At 43.8% G+C, this 19,463-nt stretch overlaps 1 protein-coding gene across 1 annotated transcript in view; it reads left to right on the top strand.

The window, feature by feature from the left end:
- Positions 1–19,463, top strand: part of LOC306705901 (receptor-type tyrosine-protein phosphatase F) — a 116,778-nt gene that overhangs the window by 69,553 nt on the left and 27,762 nt on the right. The window contains exons 13-20 of the mRNA XM_079172777.1: positions 2,313–2,339; positions 5,302–5,419; positions 5,810–6,382; positions 7,110–7,210; positions 7,845–8,092; positions 9,714–9,792; positions 10,882–11,106; positions 17,651–17,805. Of these exons, the coding sequence (XP_079028903.1) occupies positions 2,313–2,339; positions 5,302–5,419; positions 5,810–6,382; positions 7,110–7,210; positions 7,845–8,092; positions 9,714–9,792; positions 10,882–11,106; positions 17,651–17,805 (1,526 nt within the window). The remainder of the gene's footprint in view (positions 1–2,312; positions 2,340–5,301; positions 5,420–5,809; positions 6,383–7,109; positions 7,211–7,844; positions 8,093–9,713; positions 9,793–10,881; positions 11,107–17,650; positions 17,806–19,463) is intronic.

Here is a 19,463-nt window from a genome sequence, read left to right as displayed (position 1 = left end):
GAGGCAATGCCTCACTGCGTCCACGGCCTTCACTGCCTCAGATTGGAGTTGAATGTGAATCGGAGGAAAAAAGAGAAAAGAAGCACCTCAGCCCGTTTCACTCCATCAATCATGACAGCTCCTTCTCTTCCACATCACTCGTTCCCCCCTCGTTCCCATTTTTATAGCCACACATCTCAGCCCATGTCATCACATTTGCATTCACTCGCCTGCAAATTATACCGCTCCATTTTCACAAACGACGCTTATCAGCAATGATGTGTTTTCAGCTTGCGTTGGCATTCGAAATAAAAATGGGGGATAATTTATAATTCTCCCATGGATTTAAGCAGAAAGCAAACGCAGTTGCGATAGAAAGGGATTAGGCCCAAGATGAGATAGGAACTCTTGCGAACCTTAATGTGTTCGCTGCTCTGTTGACATACTGAGTGGAGTCGACGGTAAACAAATTAAGCAATTAGGCACGCCGCAAACCGTTGTTCATGGAGTTAAGTAGCAGCTGTTCTTAAATGGTCCTCTTTAGTGCCCCGCTACATCAGGGGAGCATGAGGCGGCATTTTCTGATGCAAGTGTCTCGACCGGTCGCAACTGGGACCCTACAAAGGTTTTGCCTTATGCTTCAGTTAGCAGGTTGTTGATAAAGACCCATCCGAAGGGAGGAGGGTGGAGAACTTTGGTCTTTTGTCTTTTCATATGCCAACAGTCAATGGAGGATGATGAACACGTCTCCAGTGCACAATGAATCAGCGGTGTGTGAGGCTCACTCCCTTTTGTTTTGAAAGAGTCTGGAGAGGCCAGAAGGGAAAGACGGGCAAGCAGGAAGGCAGGCAACACTGCTTGTCTTGAAATGATTATTCTACTGTATAAACTTTATTTTCTTCTTCATAAATTCCAGAAAATGACATTTTCTCAATTACCTCTAATGCTAGATGCTAAATCTAAAACATGTATACTTGGTTTTATTTGCTAAGGTTTTGAGAAACATATCCGCCTCAAGGCCTGAACAATTTGATGAAAAATATCTAAATGCAATTTTTCTTGCCAATATTGCGAGTGATATTTCATTTCCCAGGCCTGTATTGGTGGTCTACATTAAACTAAGCATAGGCATAATAACATTTCTACCAGAAAAAATGCAATAAATGAATGCAGTAGATTGTGGTTTAGGGCCTCACAGGGTCATCTTCTTTTAAAACTTTCAGCTGCAGAAAAGTCAACTTACAAGTAAACTTAGCGCTAACAGCTTGTTAGTCTCATCTTTTAATGGCTTGATATTTGACTGATGACACTTAATGTTGTCTTGCTGTAACGTCACAGACTGAAAGGATACATAGCTGTTGATTTTTTCAATTATATGTGCAAACCCAATATAAATCCATTCACCTATGTTGTATTAAATAGGGGCAACCTATGAAAATCTCAAATCTGGACAAATACACATCTTTCCCAGTGTTCCTCTCTCCACCAGCACCTCTTGTTGAAGTTACGCACCCTAATGTCCATTGGTTGCCGCCACCACCCTCAGCCACCTTTCTTCCTCAGCCCAGCTTCCTCTCCATTTTGTCCCACATCAGTGTCACCAGTGTCATCTTTCCTGCCCCTTGTCAGCCAAACCACCCATCAGTGAACTCCTCTGCAGGAGCTGAACTGTGTCGCGAGTTGCTGGTAAACACCAGCAGTTGCGTTCTGCATCGATGGGGTTTGATGTCACAGGGCTAGCATAGCGGCACTGGTAATAGGATTTCACGCTCGGCACCGACGGAGCCCCGCGGCACAGAATGGGCTTTCACTTCCCTCGGGAATCACTTGGCCAAGCACAGTGAGCAAGGGGAACATTTTGAAAACATATTGAAATATAATGAATAAAAGGCCCTACCTCCATTTCTGAAAAGAGGAAAGAGGAAATGCTTCAGAGATTCTGCATATTTTATGCTTTATGTCCACCGTGAGATAGTTATCATCCTGAATAGTTGTTTTCTGTGATTAAGGAAGAGAGCGGTTTTTTATTTTTTTATTGGATTTATAGGCAAATGAGAAACAAGGCAGTGCATCATAAACACTAATGAATTTCTCAACCATTGCTCAACTTGGCTTCACAATTTGTTTTATGCCACTCAACCTGTCTTCATTTCTTTCTTTTTTCACCCGTTCACTTCCATCACAATCTCTCCCTCTGTGTTTTTTCTCCTGCATGTTGACACCAACAATCATCAGTCTCTGAGTGAAAAAAAGACAAGTGCTTTTTTTCCAGTTGTGTTGTCTCTGACTCATTTCTCCCCCCATCCTGTGTCCTGTGTCTTCTCTCCCATCAGTGGAATATTGAGGAGTCCACCGAGCATGTGAGTAACCCTCATGTGTGCTGCTGGGTTGTCTTGCAGGGCAGGCTCTTCTCCCCTCTGCAATTTGGGGGTGCTGTGTGTGCTTGGTTTTTGAGTTGCGTGCGTGTGTGTGTGTGTGTTTATTTCTGTGTAATGCTTGTAATTCACTCGGTGTGAATCCTCATGAAAGATCATAACCTCATCATAACCACAGCAGGAGACGTGTGTCCTAATGATTCCTGATGTTTGTTTTTATGTGTGCGGGAGTGATGTTCTCCAGGAGCTACTGCAACCACAAAGCTTGAGGATTATTTTCAGTGATGATCGCGAAGACGTCCTATACGTCAACATTTTACCACAAGACAAACTCATAGTAACAGCTGGGCATTCACTCGGATCTGAGGCACTTACTGCAGTGAGCATGCACCCCCCCCAGCAGTGTACAGTGCAGTCAAAGGCTGTGTGTCACCATCCCAGTGTGACGCTAACATTAATCAGGCTCGCCTAACCTGCTGTCTCCCGTACTGTTCCAGATGACATGTATATTTGAGTAGGGGAGCTGTGTGTTTTATCAGCGCCACACATCTCCAAGATTGCCACCAGCCTTTCATGTTCTTTTCATTTGCCTGGATGGCAGCTTACTGTTCCATGGCTGTCACGCAGCCCTTTGTTATGGCTTATTACCTCCTCGATGTCGTATCGCACTAGCAAAAAAATGCAGAAACACTTACTGTTCCTAGTCAGAAATTCAATAGAAACCTGCCAGAATAACAAATAATGTAGTCAGCGTTCAAACAAGGGCAAAGAAGTTGTTTAAAAAAAGGATTCTTGTTTTTAAGCAATTACTTTGAAGCAAGTTGGGGTTCAAATTCGCTCTCTCACAGAAAACATGGAAAACTGGTTAATCAATCCAGTGACCGCCTGCAAATGTTTTTCGGGTCACCTGCTTATACATCAGCACTGGATGTTTTCTTTCTTTACAAAAGCGGAATGTGCGCAGGTCATTTTATTTAAATCCCTTTGCACAGCAACATGGCCAGATTCCATCAGCAACACCCACATGGCATGAGTCAGGCTTGCTTCCGCTCCTCTTAATGTGTTGATTAGCACCTGACAGACACAGAGCTAGACGCTGTCAGAGGACATCTGCTCACACATCTTTATTTTTCTTTAGCAGCCATAATTTGGCGATAGCAGTCTGTGCGCCAGACAGATGTCAACAGCAAAAACATTAGCATTTTTTTTTTTTTTACCCATGGCATGTTCACAGAGAGTAACGCCATTTCTAATTTGAATCAATAGGAATATAACACAACTAAAATGTGCTTTAGCAAAAAATTAAAAACTTCTGAAGCATATACATTTGCTTAAACAATGCTGCCCTTATTCCCCTGACATGTTCTACCCAAGTGAGGATAGTGGTGTAGGGAGGCTTGTAGAGAAGAATACATTTCTATAACTAGTAGACTTGATAATCTCTGTAATGCCCTTTGGTGCTGCTCTAAGCATTTGCTCTGAAGGAAACTTTAAAGCCTTGCTTTTTCTATTTCTGCTGAGTTTCAAAAGTGTTACTAGACCCGGTTTGACCTTGCCAGAATAAGGAAAAAGATCTCTTTGGCTGCCACTGCTGAGACTGTTAAAGCCATTTTGTATGATTAAAGTAATGAGACTTCTTCCATAAAGTTAAAATGGTTTTATGATGCAGTAATTTAGCATTTTCTCTCCTTAAAGGCTAGTATGGGAGCACCAAATGTCCCTTAAAGAGAGGAGCAGTAAAAAGCATTGTCAAACAGAGCTGCTTATATAGACCATTGAAGGTTCTTCTATGGTTTGGAAATTAATACTTCATTAGTTAGAGAAACAGCATTAGGGCAAAGCCGTATAATAATTCCAAGTATGAGAAGTTTGCCCAGAGTTCCGGCAGGAAGGCTCGTAGGCATTGGTGTATTCGTCCTCTCAGTGGCCCCAGTCTCAGACAGACAACTCCACAATGTGTGCTCAAGCCGCAGGCATTCATTTGTTCTTGGTATGGAGTGTGTGCGCATGTCTGCGTTTATCATTGTTCATGTGTTTTTTGTACGTGCATGCAGACTTTAGTGTGTGTTTTATATACAGTATATATTTGCATCAGTATGCCAATTCACATATTTCTGTTTACATATGGGCTTTGTTCAAGCTCAGAGTGTTTAATTCCAGCGTGTGTGGGTTTGTTTTTCTGTTCAGACGGATGCAGTCTGGTGAAGTGAGTGCCAGCACTGCAGCGGGTTACCAATAACAGTGTGTTACCTCAGTTGCTTGTTGTTGTTTTTTTACTACTGTCTGTTTTGTCCTCGCTGTTGAGTTACTGATTTGTTCGACCACCTTAGTGTGTCTGTGTTCTTGAGACTGTTCAACCCAACTTGCATGGGAATCCAGAGGACAATAAATACCAAGAATTTAACTTAATCATAATTTAAACTTAAGAAAATGAAATACGTAACATCTCTCTGTCTTTAAGATTTATTAAGAGTTTTTACAATAACTCCCACAGTCAGAAGAGTGCAATGTGTGGGTTTTTATAGTGACGATCCCAAGCTCCTCTGGGTATGATGTCATGCTTATCAATGCAGCAGACATGAACACTGATACACTGGTGGGGTTCCTGTTCATTTGGTTGGTTGGTTGGTTAATGGGTTCAGAGTGTGCCTTACAATCGAGTCCAGGAGTTTTTCTTGACTAAGAAAAGTTCCTGGTCCTGTTTGTGTGCCTTCAAAACCTTTCTCTGTGAAATGCTCACATTTTGTTTCCTATTATAGGCAAATTGGATACAGCAGAGGGTTAAATCTCATCTTGGTTTATTTTGGTGCTGTGTGATTTGTGAGGGGATAGGAGCTTGTGTGTGAGGGGTTTTGTTTTGGTTTGGGGTGTTTTGCCATCGAGGCGGTCCCGCTCAGACTCACTGATTCCTTTTAAACTCTGACCTTGTGATTTTTCCATTTTGCAGGAGGCCATTATTGCTGGACTGCACTCTGAAACCACCTACTCTGTCACTGTAGCAGCGTACACCACCAAGGGAGACGGAGCTCGTAGCAAAGCTAAAGTCATCACCACTACTGGTGCAGGTCAGAGTTGGTTTTATCAAGGTTATCATGTAAATCATAGGATATGTGTTTACAGTGAATACTGTGGTATTATCTTGAAGGCTTAAAACTCTGTACCCTTGTAGTACGATCAGAAGACGTGACGAGAATTTCTTGGTAATGTGTATGTTAGCTTCAACACCCCGACTAGTTACCATAACTAACTGCTATATGAGCAAGGCATGTCACCTTCATATCGTCTGGCTCTAGCTTTATATTCAAAGGAAAGATGAATGATATCAATTTTCTCATCTAACTCTTCGCCATAAAGCAAATAAGCAGCTTTCCCAAAATGCTGAGCTATTAAAATGTAATGTTAGGGTTGTTTAAAATAGGCTCTTCTTACGTATTCTACTTCAATCTTTTTTTCAGTGCCAGGCAAGCCCGCTATGATGATCAACCCCACCAATGGCAACACGGCGCTGATCCAGTGGCAGCCGCCTAAGGAAATGGTGGGTGAGCTGATGGGCTACCAGTTGCAGTACAAGCGCACCGATGAGGAAAACTACACCTCACGCGAGCTAAAAAAGACCGACGACCATTACACCGTCACTGGGCTGCACAAAGGCACCACCTACATCTTCCGTCTCAGCGCCCGGAACCGCGCAGGCATCGGCGAGGCCTACGTGAAGGAGATCAGCACCCCTGAAACCGTGCCCTCAGGCTTCCCGTTCAACCTACAAGTCACAGGACTGACCCAGTCCAGCACCCAGCTGACATGGGAGCCCCCGCTGGTTGCCGAAAGGAACGGGAAGATTGTAAACTACGTGGTCGTGTACAGGGACATCAACAGTCAGCAGAACAGCACAAACCGCACGGCCGACACGCGCATGACTATCCAGGGCCTCAATCCTGACACCACCTACGACATCCGGGTACAGGCGTTCACCAGTAAGGGCGGGGGACCCCTCAGCCCCAGCATTCAGAGCAGGACCATGTCTATTGGTAGGACACATGGCTGAAATGTATACATAAACATGCCAGAGATGTTTGATTTGAAAACATTGAATCATGGTTTAGTAGAGGCACACATAATCGTTACACTTGCCCACAACATAAGTGAGCATGTACAGGAACATTATATCACCTGCTTATTTTGAACACTATGGCCGGCTCTTCTTCTGTCTTTATCAGTGCCCCGTCTTTCTCATCAACCACAGTACTGTACAGCACTGTGTTTATTGATTTATAGAGTACTAATCGCATTACACGCTACAGTCACATTACCATGCCTCCTCATCCTCCCACCCATTAGACACAAATCTGCTGCATACCCAGCATGTACTTCCTCATGCATTTTTATAATCTTCTATATGTAAGATTTCTTATTTATAACCTGAGTTGTGAGAGATGTCTAGTTTACGACACACGTTGTCACTCCCACTGCCATATATACATTTGTTGGTGATCACAAAGATCTCGTTGTGAACAGGGTGTAATATATGAAATAGGCTTGGGGTGATGAAGGCTATTTTTGTGTGATCTATAACCAAGCGTGAATGAGATTGTTGATGTTCTTTCTACCCCCTGTGGCTTGTCAAGTTTGGTCATAAGGTATCGCCGTGGAATATGCTGTGAAGTAGTGTGAAATTGTATTAAGTGCAGAGATTACAATGTGTGGTGTACAAGATGTCTTACTTGAGATTTTAATCGAAGAATTTTCCCACTCCAGATTTTCCCACCCTGAATTTTGGTGTCAAAGCAGTCATGAAAACTTCTGTCCTCCTCACCTGGGATTTGCCACAAAACTACAAATCCCAAGTACCTTTCAAGGTCAGTACCCCAGCCATGTACACAAATTGCATAGACATAGACTTTACCTTAATGATTTCATTAACTATGATATATATCACTGTAAAATCGCTAATTTTCAAACACCAAAATACAATACAGCAATGGTAACAGGATGTTTTTTTTTCATTGGAAATGTATTACTGTAATTTTTACACAATGTATAACATACACTTTACATATAATTGTAAAATAATTGTATTGCAACGACACAGCTGTTAACACTCTCACCAGGGTGTGATGCATTGACTTTACACTGAAAAATCTGAAAAGCCAGATTCAGGCTCATTTATGAGGTATATTAATCTGTCAGAATTATATTATATCAATTTCCACCCTCACGGTAATGGAGCGAAGACAATTTGAAGTGTAAAAAGCTATTGGGTTATGCACCAATGGGCAAGTGTGACATTGGGGCACATGAGACGAGGTGTCAGATGTGATGGGTGCCTCCCTTAGGACCATACTGCTTTTGTCCATGTGTGCGTCTGTGTGTGTTGGAGGGAGTTGGAATAGTTAGAATAGAGTACTGCATTTGTTTGGAGGATATACATTTTGTTTTTGTCATTTTGTTTACTTAAACTATAACTCCAAGTGTTCCCTTGTGTGCTCACAGATCTTGTACAACCAGCAAAGCGTGGAAGTGCAGGGAAACCTGAAGAGGAAGCTGATCTCGCAGCTGCAGCCAGACACAGACTACTCTTTTGTGCTGACAAGCAGGGGCAACATTGCTGGGGGTCTGCAGCAGCAGGTGTCCATCCGCACTGCCCCAGACCTGATCCAGACTAAGCCCAGCACACATCAGGTTCAGGGTGGCAAGATGACCATCAACCTGCCCAAGGTCCAGACCACCACACGTGTCAGGTCAGTACACTTGGAACTGTGCGCACAGGCTAGCTGAGACTCTAGGAATAAATCAATTAGCATAAGGGATCATGTAGCTTCATTTTCGTTTGATTCTCGGCTGCCACAGTGACCAAGCTTTCTATCAGGGATCAGTTAAGTGTCTCGTAAACCCCTTGCAGGGACCTATATATTATTGACAGTTAATAGTAATAGAACATAGTGACATTTAATTTAGGCGACACTGTTTTGACGTACATTTGTGCAAATGCGCTTAACAACAATCACGCAGCAGTTAAATCCATGAATGATTTAATTGTTGATCGTTGATAAAAAAGTGCATTTCAATTGAATTTGATAAAACGTTAAAATGTATAAACACTACTAAAACAAGACAATAAATGAACACATGAATCTGAATATTTTGGGGATTGTTTGTGACCATGGGCCCCTAAACGGACATGTCTTCGGACATCATTCGGGCACTAATTCAGTTGCAACTCTCAACAACCTTACTTGCAGCAACAGTAGCACAAGTGGCAGACTTGTATCTGATCAATACTAAACCTATTTTGAAACTTAAAACTTAAACTTTTAATCTGAGCCAACTTCGTGACACAGCGGCTGATGATAATCGAGGCTTTTAACATCTGGTGGAGCTGTATTATCTTTTGACTCAAATTGTTGAGAGCAGACTTGTGCCTGACCTCGACGAGTATAGCCTTTCCTTCAGACACACACTTACAGACACATCTGAGTAGGGGTGTGCACAGGGTTGATTGGTAAAAAGATTACAGGGCTGTCGGGGCTGGCCAAGCTCCAGCTCAGATTGACAGGCAAAGAGCACAAGCGATTGGGTATGGGAGAGTGGAGGTCTGTGTGTGTGCGTGTAGGTGAGAGAGGGTGATTGAGGAGTCTTGTTATACATTTCTTCTCCCACTCCCAGAATTGACTGACTGTTGAATCACAGAGTCGAGGCCTGGAGAGAAGGGGAGAGAAGCAGCTGCTTTCCCTGTCAGCAGCAGCTGATTTTACAAGTGGTTGAATGCCGCAGTGGGGGGAAAACTTTGAGCTGAGAGAAGAGAGGATGGGGGAGAACACGAGAGAAACAGCAAGAGAGAGCCAGCACATAAATAAACGCAGACACCGATGCTTGTACATTGTGTACCCACAAGCACATTCCTTCACTAGTTACCTTACTCCTTAGTTTGACCCTAACCTCCTAAATGTCGTACTGATGTCTTTCTTCTCCTTCTATTTTTGGTCTTTTTAATGATAGCAGTAAAAGAACACACACGAGTTGTCACATAGCTGGTCCTATTAACCTACGGAATCCTACGGGGATCTCTATAAGCTGAAGGCTCGTCTCACTGGAATAGTGTTTGTTCCAGTCTACATGGCAGATGTTCTTAGTGATTAGCCATTAATTGGGGAATGCAGTGCCAATCTGCTGGTGTTCGACCTTGGTAGGGACCCGCTTGTGTACCACTCAAGTTTTGAATTCCGCCCAGCAAGCCTCACAGTGAAAGTATGTCTTACTAAATGTTTTGACTGTGTTATTAATGCGCTTGGCCCGCTTTGATCTCAGCGTGTATTTGCTTCAGTCAGTCTCTCTTTACACAAGCTTTATTTTTCTTGGCAGGTGGTACTACATAGTGGTGGTGCCGGTGTCTCAGTCAACCCGGCGGTGGAAGAATCCAGACGAGATGGACCTGGACGAGGTGAGTGCCAGCCGGTGGCTGATATGCTAATGTGCCAGGTCAAGGGTCACCAATAGCATCTCCCGTTCCAACTGGGTAGGAAGACACTGGTTGTCGCTAATTGGCTCTACCCTCCCGGGCTCAGGGAGGGGGGGGTGGCAGGGCAGAGAGATTTTAAACAATGACTCACTCGGGCAGGTGGGGAATGTCCTGATTGGACGCCAGGTCTGCAGACAGTTCCCATCTGCTGAATCCAAGTGCACAAAAATACATAGAATAATCTTAATCTTATTTAGCTATTAATGTAAATGTTAAGCGAGTATCATATTTCAAAACAGTAATTAAGAATAACTGCTGTACCTCCACATTTTCCTCTCTAGTCCTAATTGTCTGGGTTTGGCATCTCCAAACAAAGTTTTACATACGGTATTCAAATGAGGATAAAGATTTATGACTGCTTTATTATTCAATTGAATAAAGGTCTTCCTTGTCCCCAAGAGAATAGAAGCTAAATGACATGCCTAAGTATTAATAGCATCATTTTTAAGTAAATTGCGAGGCTCGTTGGTTTGGATCGCTATTGTTCAAGCTCCCTAAAGAAATAGCAGAAGAGACCAAGAGAGGGGGAGAGATGGGACTCCCTGAGTCATTAAACATTAAGCAGGCCATTGTCTCCTCCCTCCGACATAATGATTTAATAAAGCTACATCTGGAGTAGCACATGAGACATCACTGACAGAAAACAAAATGCTGCTGAAAACACAATGGTGCAGTGCTGTGTGCTCCTGCTCATTTATTAAGCAGGCTGGCAGTCATGCTGGGATTGTGTGCTGGAGCAAGCGCTAATTGCTCACTTCGTAACTTGGCTGCATTGTTTGTAAAGTTTGTATCACTGAGCAAAGGTCATTTCAGCTTTGTGGATTCATTATCTCTTATTTGGAAGCATACTAAGAACCAGACCTGCATATATAGTGTGAATGTTTTGTTAGTTTGCTGGTCCCTTTACTCATCATTTTTTCTCATAAAGGAGATCAGAGGTCAGGGTCCTACTCACTTTGACTCTTTGTTTACCAAACATGACCTTAACCTTTGCTCTCTATGTTCTCACAGCTGCTCAAGTCCAGTGAAGGCCCTGTCCTGAGGCGCCGACGTCACCTGGATTCCTCCAAGCCGTACATTGCTGCCAAGTTGGCCTCACTGCCGACCTCCTTCACCGTGGGTGATGAGAAGAGGTACAACGGCTTCTACAACAAGCCGCTGACCAGTTCGCAGGAGTACCTCTGCTTTGTCGTGGCTCTGCTCAGAGACGAAGGAACTGACACCCCTGCTAATTATGTAAGAGACACACGCATGCATTAATTAACATTTCCATTCCCTGATTAAGGACTGACAGCATAACTCATGGTAGTTTTTTTTATTTCTGAGTGAAGGCCCCTCTGGGATTTTAAATTGAGTTTTGCCTGAGCCTGTTCTGTATATTTGTACGTGTCACCTTTTCGTTTTTCGCACAAACTATTTCAGTTAATTACCCTTCCGCTGACTCTATCCACGCTGCCCCTCAATCGTTTCCAAAATGGCAGAGGCAAGCCAAACTGTTGTTGTTTTTACTACCACTTGCCCTTCAATACGGCCGCCTCTAAAAGTCATTGCAGTTTGTCCTGACAACTCCCTTATCAGTCGACAATGACATCAGAGATCCAGCTTTGCCATTTCGGCAGCCAGCAGGGCCTCACGCAGATCTCTTCACAATGCTTATACAAGACTCAGGGCTTTTTAGGTGGAGGCCCCATGCAGTTGTCAAACAGCACTAACGCGGAGGCCCTGCTCTCCATGGGATGGTCTGGGGTAAACTTCACTGCAGGAAGGATGAGAGTCTGCGATTGCTCTGGGCTCCTCCACTTCCCGGGACATGCATATTCAGTAGCTGGGCCACGGGCAACCACAGAGGGAGAGAGAGAGAGAGAGCGAGTGATGTCCGAAACCAAATCCCAGACTTTTCACCTATTTCTTTCTCTTCTCTCTCCCCTCTCAGCTCTTTTTTCTTTTGTGCTTCTCTGTGTCTCTCTCCCTCTCCCTATCTTTCTTGACCGTGAAGAGAGCAGAGGAGATTGATTATTGTGGCTGGAGTTAAGAGGGAGACGAAGGCCTGGTCACATGTCCTAGGGAGTCTCTAAAGCAGGCCTGATTCCCTTGAAATACTGCTTTAAATGTCCCTAAAGCCCCGCCCCCCCCCCCCCCCGCCCCACTAATCCCCCACTCCTTCGCTCTGAGAAGGGGAGGGAGGTGCGAAGGAGGCTATAGTGGGCAGCCATGATACACTTGACTTCAAAGGAAATGCTTAAACCCCATCGCTGCACAACACTCTCACTGCACCTGCCAGACACACCTGCTTGGATCAGTGGCGCTCAATATTTGTATTTATCTGTGTACTCCCCCTCCTTAAACTGTGTAGCATCCTCCCACCTTAAAACTAAATCACTTGCATTAATCAGGCTTCACTCACACGCTGAGTCAATCACTGTGCTTACCTTCACTTTAGTAACCTGGTTGTTGACACCTTTCTGCAATTATCTCGTTCTTCATGCAAACGAGACACCTGAATCCCTTGCTCCCCTTATCTGGGGTAAAGGTTTACAGGAACTCCAGGGCTACATTGCTTTTAAAAACACTTTTTATCGACCATGTTTGAACTCCTACATGGTTCTAATGTGCACATGTGCATGACTAAGACTTAGTCTAGTCAAAGATGTTGTCACTCTGAAAGGGATTAAAGAAACGATCGTTATTCGCTGCAGTGCATCCTTGTGCCCAAATAAATTATATATAGTCAGATTTACGAGACGTTGACATCCACTGCTGAACAGAAGTCTCCGCTTTGTAAAAAATCAGACGTGCGCACAACTTTCTTCAGACTCTGCAGCATCATATTGTGTCACAATTTCCTTCAAAAGATGCCATTCAAAAATACAGTAGGGGATAGGAATGAAATTCAATAACTGACCTGCTGAATATAGTAAACACAAGATTCACAGTAACAAGATTACTGCACTGCATGTGAACACCGTGATTTCCTCATTCCTCCCTGTAACCTGGTTTCTCGTGTGAACGAAAACATTCTGAATTCTGAGGAGGTGACTAAAAGGCAGGCTGTCATTGATCGCCGCACAAATCCCCCAACCGCATTCTTTGGGAAACTCAGATACCACAGCAGTGTTTGTTTTTGTCACCCCCAATGCGGCACTTGCAAACGTTTATTACCAAACACAAACAGCTACAGAAGGTAAAACGCGCAGCGAGATCGAGCAGTTGGCAGAAGCTGCCTCAAGCAGGATCTTCACCAGACCCAGGAGAATAAGACAACAAGTACTGAAGTAAATGACTTGTGTCTTTACTACACTTCCTCGCCGCCACCCAAACTCCCTCAGCGTAGATCAAACAGGACCGCCAGGGCTTAATAAGCCCTCGTATATATATCAATGGCCATGAGCAGCCAGCAGTGGTTGGAGGGAAGAAGAGAAGGAAGGAAGGCAAAAGGGGATGAGAGAGGGAAAGAAGAAGAGAGTGTGCCTTCATGTCTCCCCAGCACCCAAGGCAGATAAACAAGCCGGGGGAAGTGTGAAATGGGATGATAGATGCTGGGTGTGTATAAACAGTATCATTTAATGCAAGAAGAGAGGGAGGGAGGGAGGTAGCATGAAATATTGTGTGATGGGAGAAAGAGGGGAGGGGTGGTGTTGGAGAGAGGAAAAGAGGAAAGCAACATTTTTGTCTTGTGGTCCCGTCCAGCCTGTGAAGAAAGTGAACTGGTGGCAGACGAGGAGATTGTGCTAATGTGTGCTTTTCTTTTGATAAGCAAGAGGTGAGCTTATAGCGTAGAAAGAATGGAGTGTTCAAATGTGTTTACCACAGTTTTCTGTTTGCGGTGTTATTCAGGCATTTATATTCTACTCACTCAACAAGAATTGGCTTTGTAGCACTAATTCTGTTGGTGCTCTGGGCTCAAAACACCCTTAACATGGAACACTGGCTTCTTTCAAAATGTAGAAAGCTTTGACAAACAATATCAAGGAAGAATTATGAAAACAAGATTCCAGCAGAAAGCATAAGCACATTCAAACCCAACTTTTCTCCAAGTGTAGTAGGAATGCAGACAACATCGATGGGATTCTCTGTTCAACTGTGCCATGTCACTGACGCTCCTAGAGGCGTCTCCCTCAAGCGATCCCTCTAGATATCTGGATGTTTGGTATTCAGCTAGAGAGGGAGAAGTGCGCTTCCTGGTGCTGAATGGGGAAAGAGGGCATGTGAGGGAAGATGGAGTGGAGGAGAAAAAAAGTATGAAAGGAGAACTACAGAACGAAGGAGGAGGGTCATCGTACAGGGTGGGCTAGGCCCTGCAGACACATTTCTGTTCCTTATAGATAAAGGCAAACTCACGCCTACTCTTTTCCTCTCACTTTTTCCGTCTCTTGCCCTCCTTCTGCCCCATCTTGCTGTCGTTCCCTGTGTCATGCAACAATGAGGAGAGTGTGGGCTCCTCGGCCTCCCTGGGGAGTCAGAGAGAGCGGCAGATACGTAATGGTGTCTTTGCATGTTTGTTTTTGTTTGTCTGGTGCTCTCAACCCTGCGGCTTATTTAAGCCACTTTTGGAGAGACGTGGAGCTTGCGGGGTCAACGACGTGTTGGAATAAATGTGCCTGTGCTGCGCTCAGGGAATGGCGGAGCAGCGGCTGACTGGGGAAACTGTGCAGCCCACGGGCCAGATAGCTGACTCGATATACTGCTACTACATAACACCTCTGCCTCAGTCTCTCTCTCTCTTGTCGCCTCGCTCTCTACCATCTCTCATCACCCTCTCTCTCTCTCTCTTGGTTCTCTTACTCTGTCTCTGACAAACACTTCCAATCTTACATATACTCTCTCAGCGGATGCTACCTTGACAAACACACACACTCATGGAGGCTCAGAGGATCTTGAAAGAAAGGCTCAGAAAAACTCATGAATGCGCACTCACACACTCACACACTTTTACTCACATTTGTTGACAGTCTTTGCACGCAATCAAACACTTTCTCTTTCTCTCACTGGTGGATGCACACGTGTACCGTCACAAGCAAATACATTCATTCACTCATAGTGCTTACAGTTGTATACTGTGTACAGTGTCTGCAATGCAGTAATAATACTTATCTGCAGTGTTACCAATCACAGTCATTCACACTCATGTGTCTCTTCTCAGTAGGGACAGGGCTTAATAAAATGTTAAATCTGAATTTAATTTCTTATTCACTTTCTGCGTTTGATGAAATCTATTTAGGTTTGGTTCTCAACATATTAAAGCAGCTTTAGTTATACATAACTTTAAAGATCAATTGAGATCCGACAGAGCTTTAGATTTGAGTGACAGATTGATTACCGTTCACAACCTGAAAATGAGATCTGAGCAGCGTGTGAGAGGGGCGTTTCTATGTCTACCTATCTTCAGCTCTGTACAGACACCCAGCTTAAGCACCCAGTCTTATGTAATTGGGGTTAATTAGCTACAGTTGAGACTTTTAATTAAAGTGTTTGTTCGGCTTAGGTTAAAAAGGCAAAGCCTGCCACCTGAATATTATCTTCGTTGGTACTTTATGTACATGGAGCAGACCCTACCTCTCACATACACAAACCCGCCCGTGTCCGTTCTGTATTCACTGACTCAGAGTGGTAAGACACATACACATTCAGTTGCTTTTATGTCTCTCACTGTCTCTGACTCACTCACTTTCAGGCTCACACATTCCTCCACTGCACTCCATCGCTCCATTGTGATGGCACTCTGCGAGGCATTAGGAGCTGCGTGACTGAGCTTTTATCAGATATTAGGGCCGTTCAAATGGATGATCCCAGTACTTCGCCGTGACCAACAGACAAAAAGCCCTCTCTTTTTGTTCATCCCTCTCCTCTCGCTCTTCCTCCCTTATCCTTCACTGAAAGCACAGCTGCAATCATTTGTTACTCTACGGGTTTTTTTCCCAGGATTCCCTGCAGGGCCACATCCTACAGACTTTTTTTGGGCCCTCCCGAAGGAACAGGAAGCCTTGTGGCGTCGTCACATCAGCAGCGTCCCGCTGCTGTGCCGTTTCTCATTGTTTGTAGATAATAGGTTCCTCCCAAAGGCACACAGAACAGGAGAGAACCGGGCTCATGTGCCCGGTTGTCTTTGTCTTTCAAGACAAAGACAAATGAAAAACATGGCTGCTGTAATATAAAAATACAAATCTTTTTACTTTTTTACTTGAGTTATCTTGAGCCTGTGCCTAATATCGGAGCACGCTGGTTTGCATGCACACGACTGAGACACGCTGTAACACTCACACACCCTTACTGTACATTTTTCCGGCAGTTGCCCAAGAGTATGAGAGATAACAGAACTATATGACAGAAAGCAGGACTCTTTGAGCTCATCTCTGCTTATCTTTCCAATTAATATCTGCCTGGGCGCCGAAGAGCTGGCTGCTGTGCGGCTAATGATCCGGATTACTGCTGCCTGCCGCCCCGCCACTCCCTCTGCGTGCTGGGAGCCCAATTCCTTTCAAGGGCTGCGATCTGTCACCCATGCGCTCCCCCCCCCCCCCTCCCCAGGACCTGCATCATCTCCCATCGTCATTCAATAGGAAGCATGCTGAGTGCTAATGACAGATGCCTCGCTCCTCCCTCTTTCTCTTTCTCATCTGTCACCGTGCTCTCATGCAGTTGCCCTCCCTCCTCTTTTAGACACTTTTTTAAAACACCATACTGGGTCACCATGCACCCACTCCTCAGAGGCAGACTCACACACACCTCTACCCATCCCTTCCCTCCTCCCCGCCTTCATTTGAAGACGAAGGAGCATGGAGATGTCTCATTTACAACCAAGGTGGAAATGCACCCTCACCGTCACCTCCTCCTCCTCCTCTTCCGTCACGGTGTGAACACTAATGAAGAAGAGATGAGTCCTCTCCTGTGCCCCCATTTATCTCAGCGGCCAGGGGACATACACACTCATCCCCGCCTTTCTGTCTCTGCCTCTCTCACTCTCCTGTCTCGCACTTGCTCTGTCATCATCTCCAGCGTTATGCAATGCTTTAATAGAAACAACACTTCATTAGCCAAGATGGTTATTGTTTTTGAGTGTTTTTTGTGTTAGGTCGATTGCTTTATGTATTTTTTTTAATGTATTTCTAGCATGAAATAACTTGGTTCTCAGGGTGTCCGAAACAAAAACAATCTGCAGTCAGACATTGTGATTCCCTTTCTTATCAAAGTAAACACTATATATATTTGTATATATTTCATAGTTTCCAACATTGTGACATTGTTATTTCCCTTTTTTGATGATTTCTCTTATTCTTTTCTTAATTTAAGAATATAAGAGGCTGCTTGTTAGCTTTTCTATCATTGTCTGCCACTTCTCAAATGTATGAAAGGGAAATGTATAACCTCTATCCTTCTGTAATGTAAGCATCTTCATGAAATTCTTACCTGGATGTTGGAGGTTTTTTATGTAATAATTAACACCCGCAGTTCTTCACCTAGCTAGTATACTTTTTAAAAGCCACCTAAAAAGTAGAAACAAATATATTCAAAAGTAGTTTGAGACCAACTGTGTACATATCATCCCATACTTCCTGTGGTTCCTCTATAATTAAAAACTCTAAGATAGAATTTACCTTGACACCATGCTAACATGGTTGTTCTTTCAATTTCATCTTGTTTTCCTGTGATGTGTGGACTGTTTTTGGCTTTTAAGGAAGTCTTAACCCCCTTACATTTAGATAGGAAGAGAAAACCTTGCATGCATCTTATAGCTCTGAAGTGACTTGGCTCTCATGCTCCTGCACTTTCTTTTCCCTTACAGATGACATTTTCAGCCAGTCCCTACTCGGACCCAATCCAGGTCACAACAACTTTGCCTCAGGGGATGGAGCAACCCGAGATGTTGTGGGTTATGGGCCCAGTGCTGGCTGTGGTCCTCATCATCATCATCGTCATCGCCATCCTGCTCTTTAAGAAGTAAGAGGCTGTTCTCAGACATGCTCCACTGTGTTTGTGTCAGGTTATACTGCAGTGACACTTGTGGTTGTAGGTTTCCTTTGGTTGCATCAGGAATGGTAATGAGACATACTCCCCTCTGCCACTTGCACCATGCTGCTCACACACACCAAACTGTAACATTCAATTTCCTTACCATAATATACAGTGTGACGGGATAGGAAGCAAAGGCGGATTGATTTGTCTTTCAGAAAATCCTCATTTCTCCCCAAAAGCTGTTGGCCCAGTTGGACGTTTTTAACAGCACTATGTGAAGTGTCAGTTGAAATGGCAGCTGACACTGCCTCCCTAATGAAAAGCACAGCTTGGCTGTCAAAAACCCTTAGTTAGGAGTGAGAAATGTGTTTTGGCCAACATCATTGGTCATTTCAAATAAGAAACAGAAGGCAACAGAGGGCTTAACTAAAAGCTCAGTCAATATCTCTTAAAAGCCCTTCAGCTGCCACTGTGAGGCACTCCGTGGATACACGCAGGGCAATAAGGTGCTGGGGAGGTACGGATGAATGGATAATGATTGAACCAGAGCCCAAACGATTTGTTCGTTAATTTTATTTATCAAAAGCATACAGCCAAACTTCAACTACTACTAAAGTGGGGGGATTGGCTACTTTTCTATTTTTTATATCCCTGCAAATTGAATATTTGGGGGTTTTATCAAACAGATGACAGTTAAGTCAATCTTGGGAAAATAATTGTCAGATTTATCGAACCAACAAAGAATCGTAGGATGCAGCCATATTCTTTTTTGGTTCGATAAATCTGACAATTATTTTCCCAATTTTTCATTTTTTATTTAAAACATTAGAAAACCGTGAAAAATGTTCGTCACAGTATCCTAGAGTTCAAGGTGATAACTTCAAATGTCTTGTTTTGTCAAATAGCAAGCGTTTTACTACAATGCAAGGACTAAGAAAAGCAACACATTCACACTTGAACCTGGAACCTCACAATTGTTGACATTTTTCCTTTGAAAATGATGAATTAATACAATAAATAGTTGCTGATTAATTTTCTGTTGATTGAATAAATATAAACTAATTGTTGCAGCATTATAAATTAGTCTTTTTCACCCCTAGTCTTTGGGATGTTAAGTATTAAACAACAGAGGAGACAATAGGAACGACAATGTGGTTTGGACACCCTAAAAATACCATCCAAATGGGAATTAATTGTTTGACTGATTGAGTCCAACCTCTCTATCTTCTCCTGATGGTTCCATTACAAATTTTCCATTCCACATCATACAGTACCTATTCTCCAATCTGCCAACCACTGCCTTGCAGACTGCTGTGTGGACGCCATCTCTGCCAGACTGGTTAATAATAGGCCTTGAGACAGCTCGCTGCTAAGTAGCACATCCTCCGTCTGGAAGCTCTTTCTCCATGTCGACACAAATCGACAGGAGGGACTGTGGGGAGGTGGCTGTGTGCCCTTTTCACTGTGGACTGGCAGTAAATGTGAAAAGGAATAATCACACTCTAGCTCGGGTTGTTATTGCTACCTGCATATTCGCCAAGACCAATACGAGCAGTGAACAATGATGAGGTTATTCTCAAAAGTCTCCGGCGAGTGTTAAGATAACTTTTTACGCTGTGCTCTCAAGATGTCTTGTACATTTT

This window comes from Pholis gunnellus (genome assembly GCF_910591455.1).
Source record: "Pholis gunnellus genome assembly, chromosome: 14".
In the NCBI taxonomy this organism is placed as follows: domain Eukaryota; kingdom Metazoa; phylum Chordata; class Actinopteri; order Perciformes; family Pholidae; genus Pholis; species Pholis gunnellus.
Note: the sequence above shows the minus strand (reverse complement) of the source record. Positions and strands in the feature narration are given on the sequence as shown.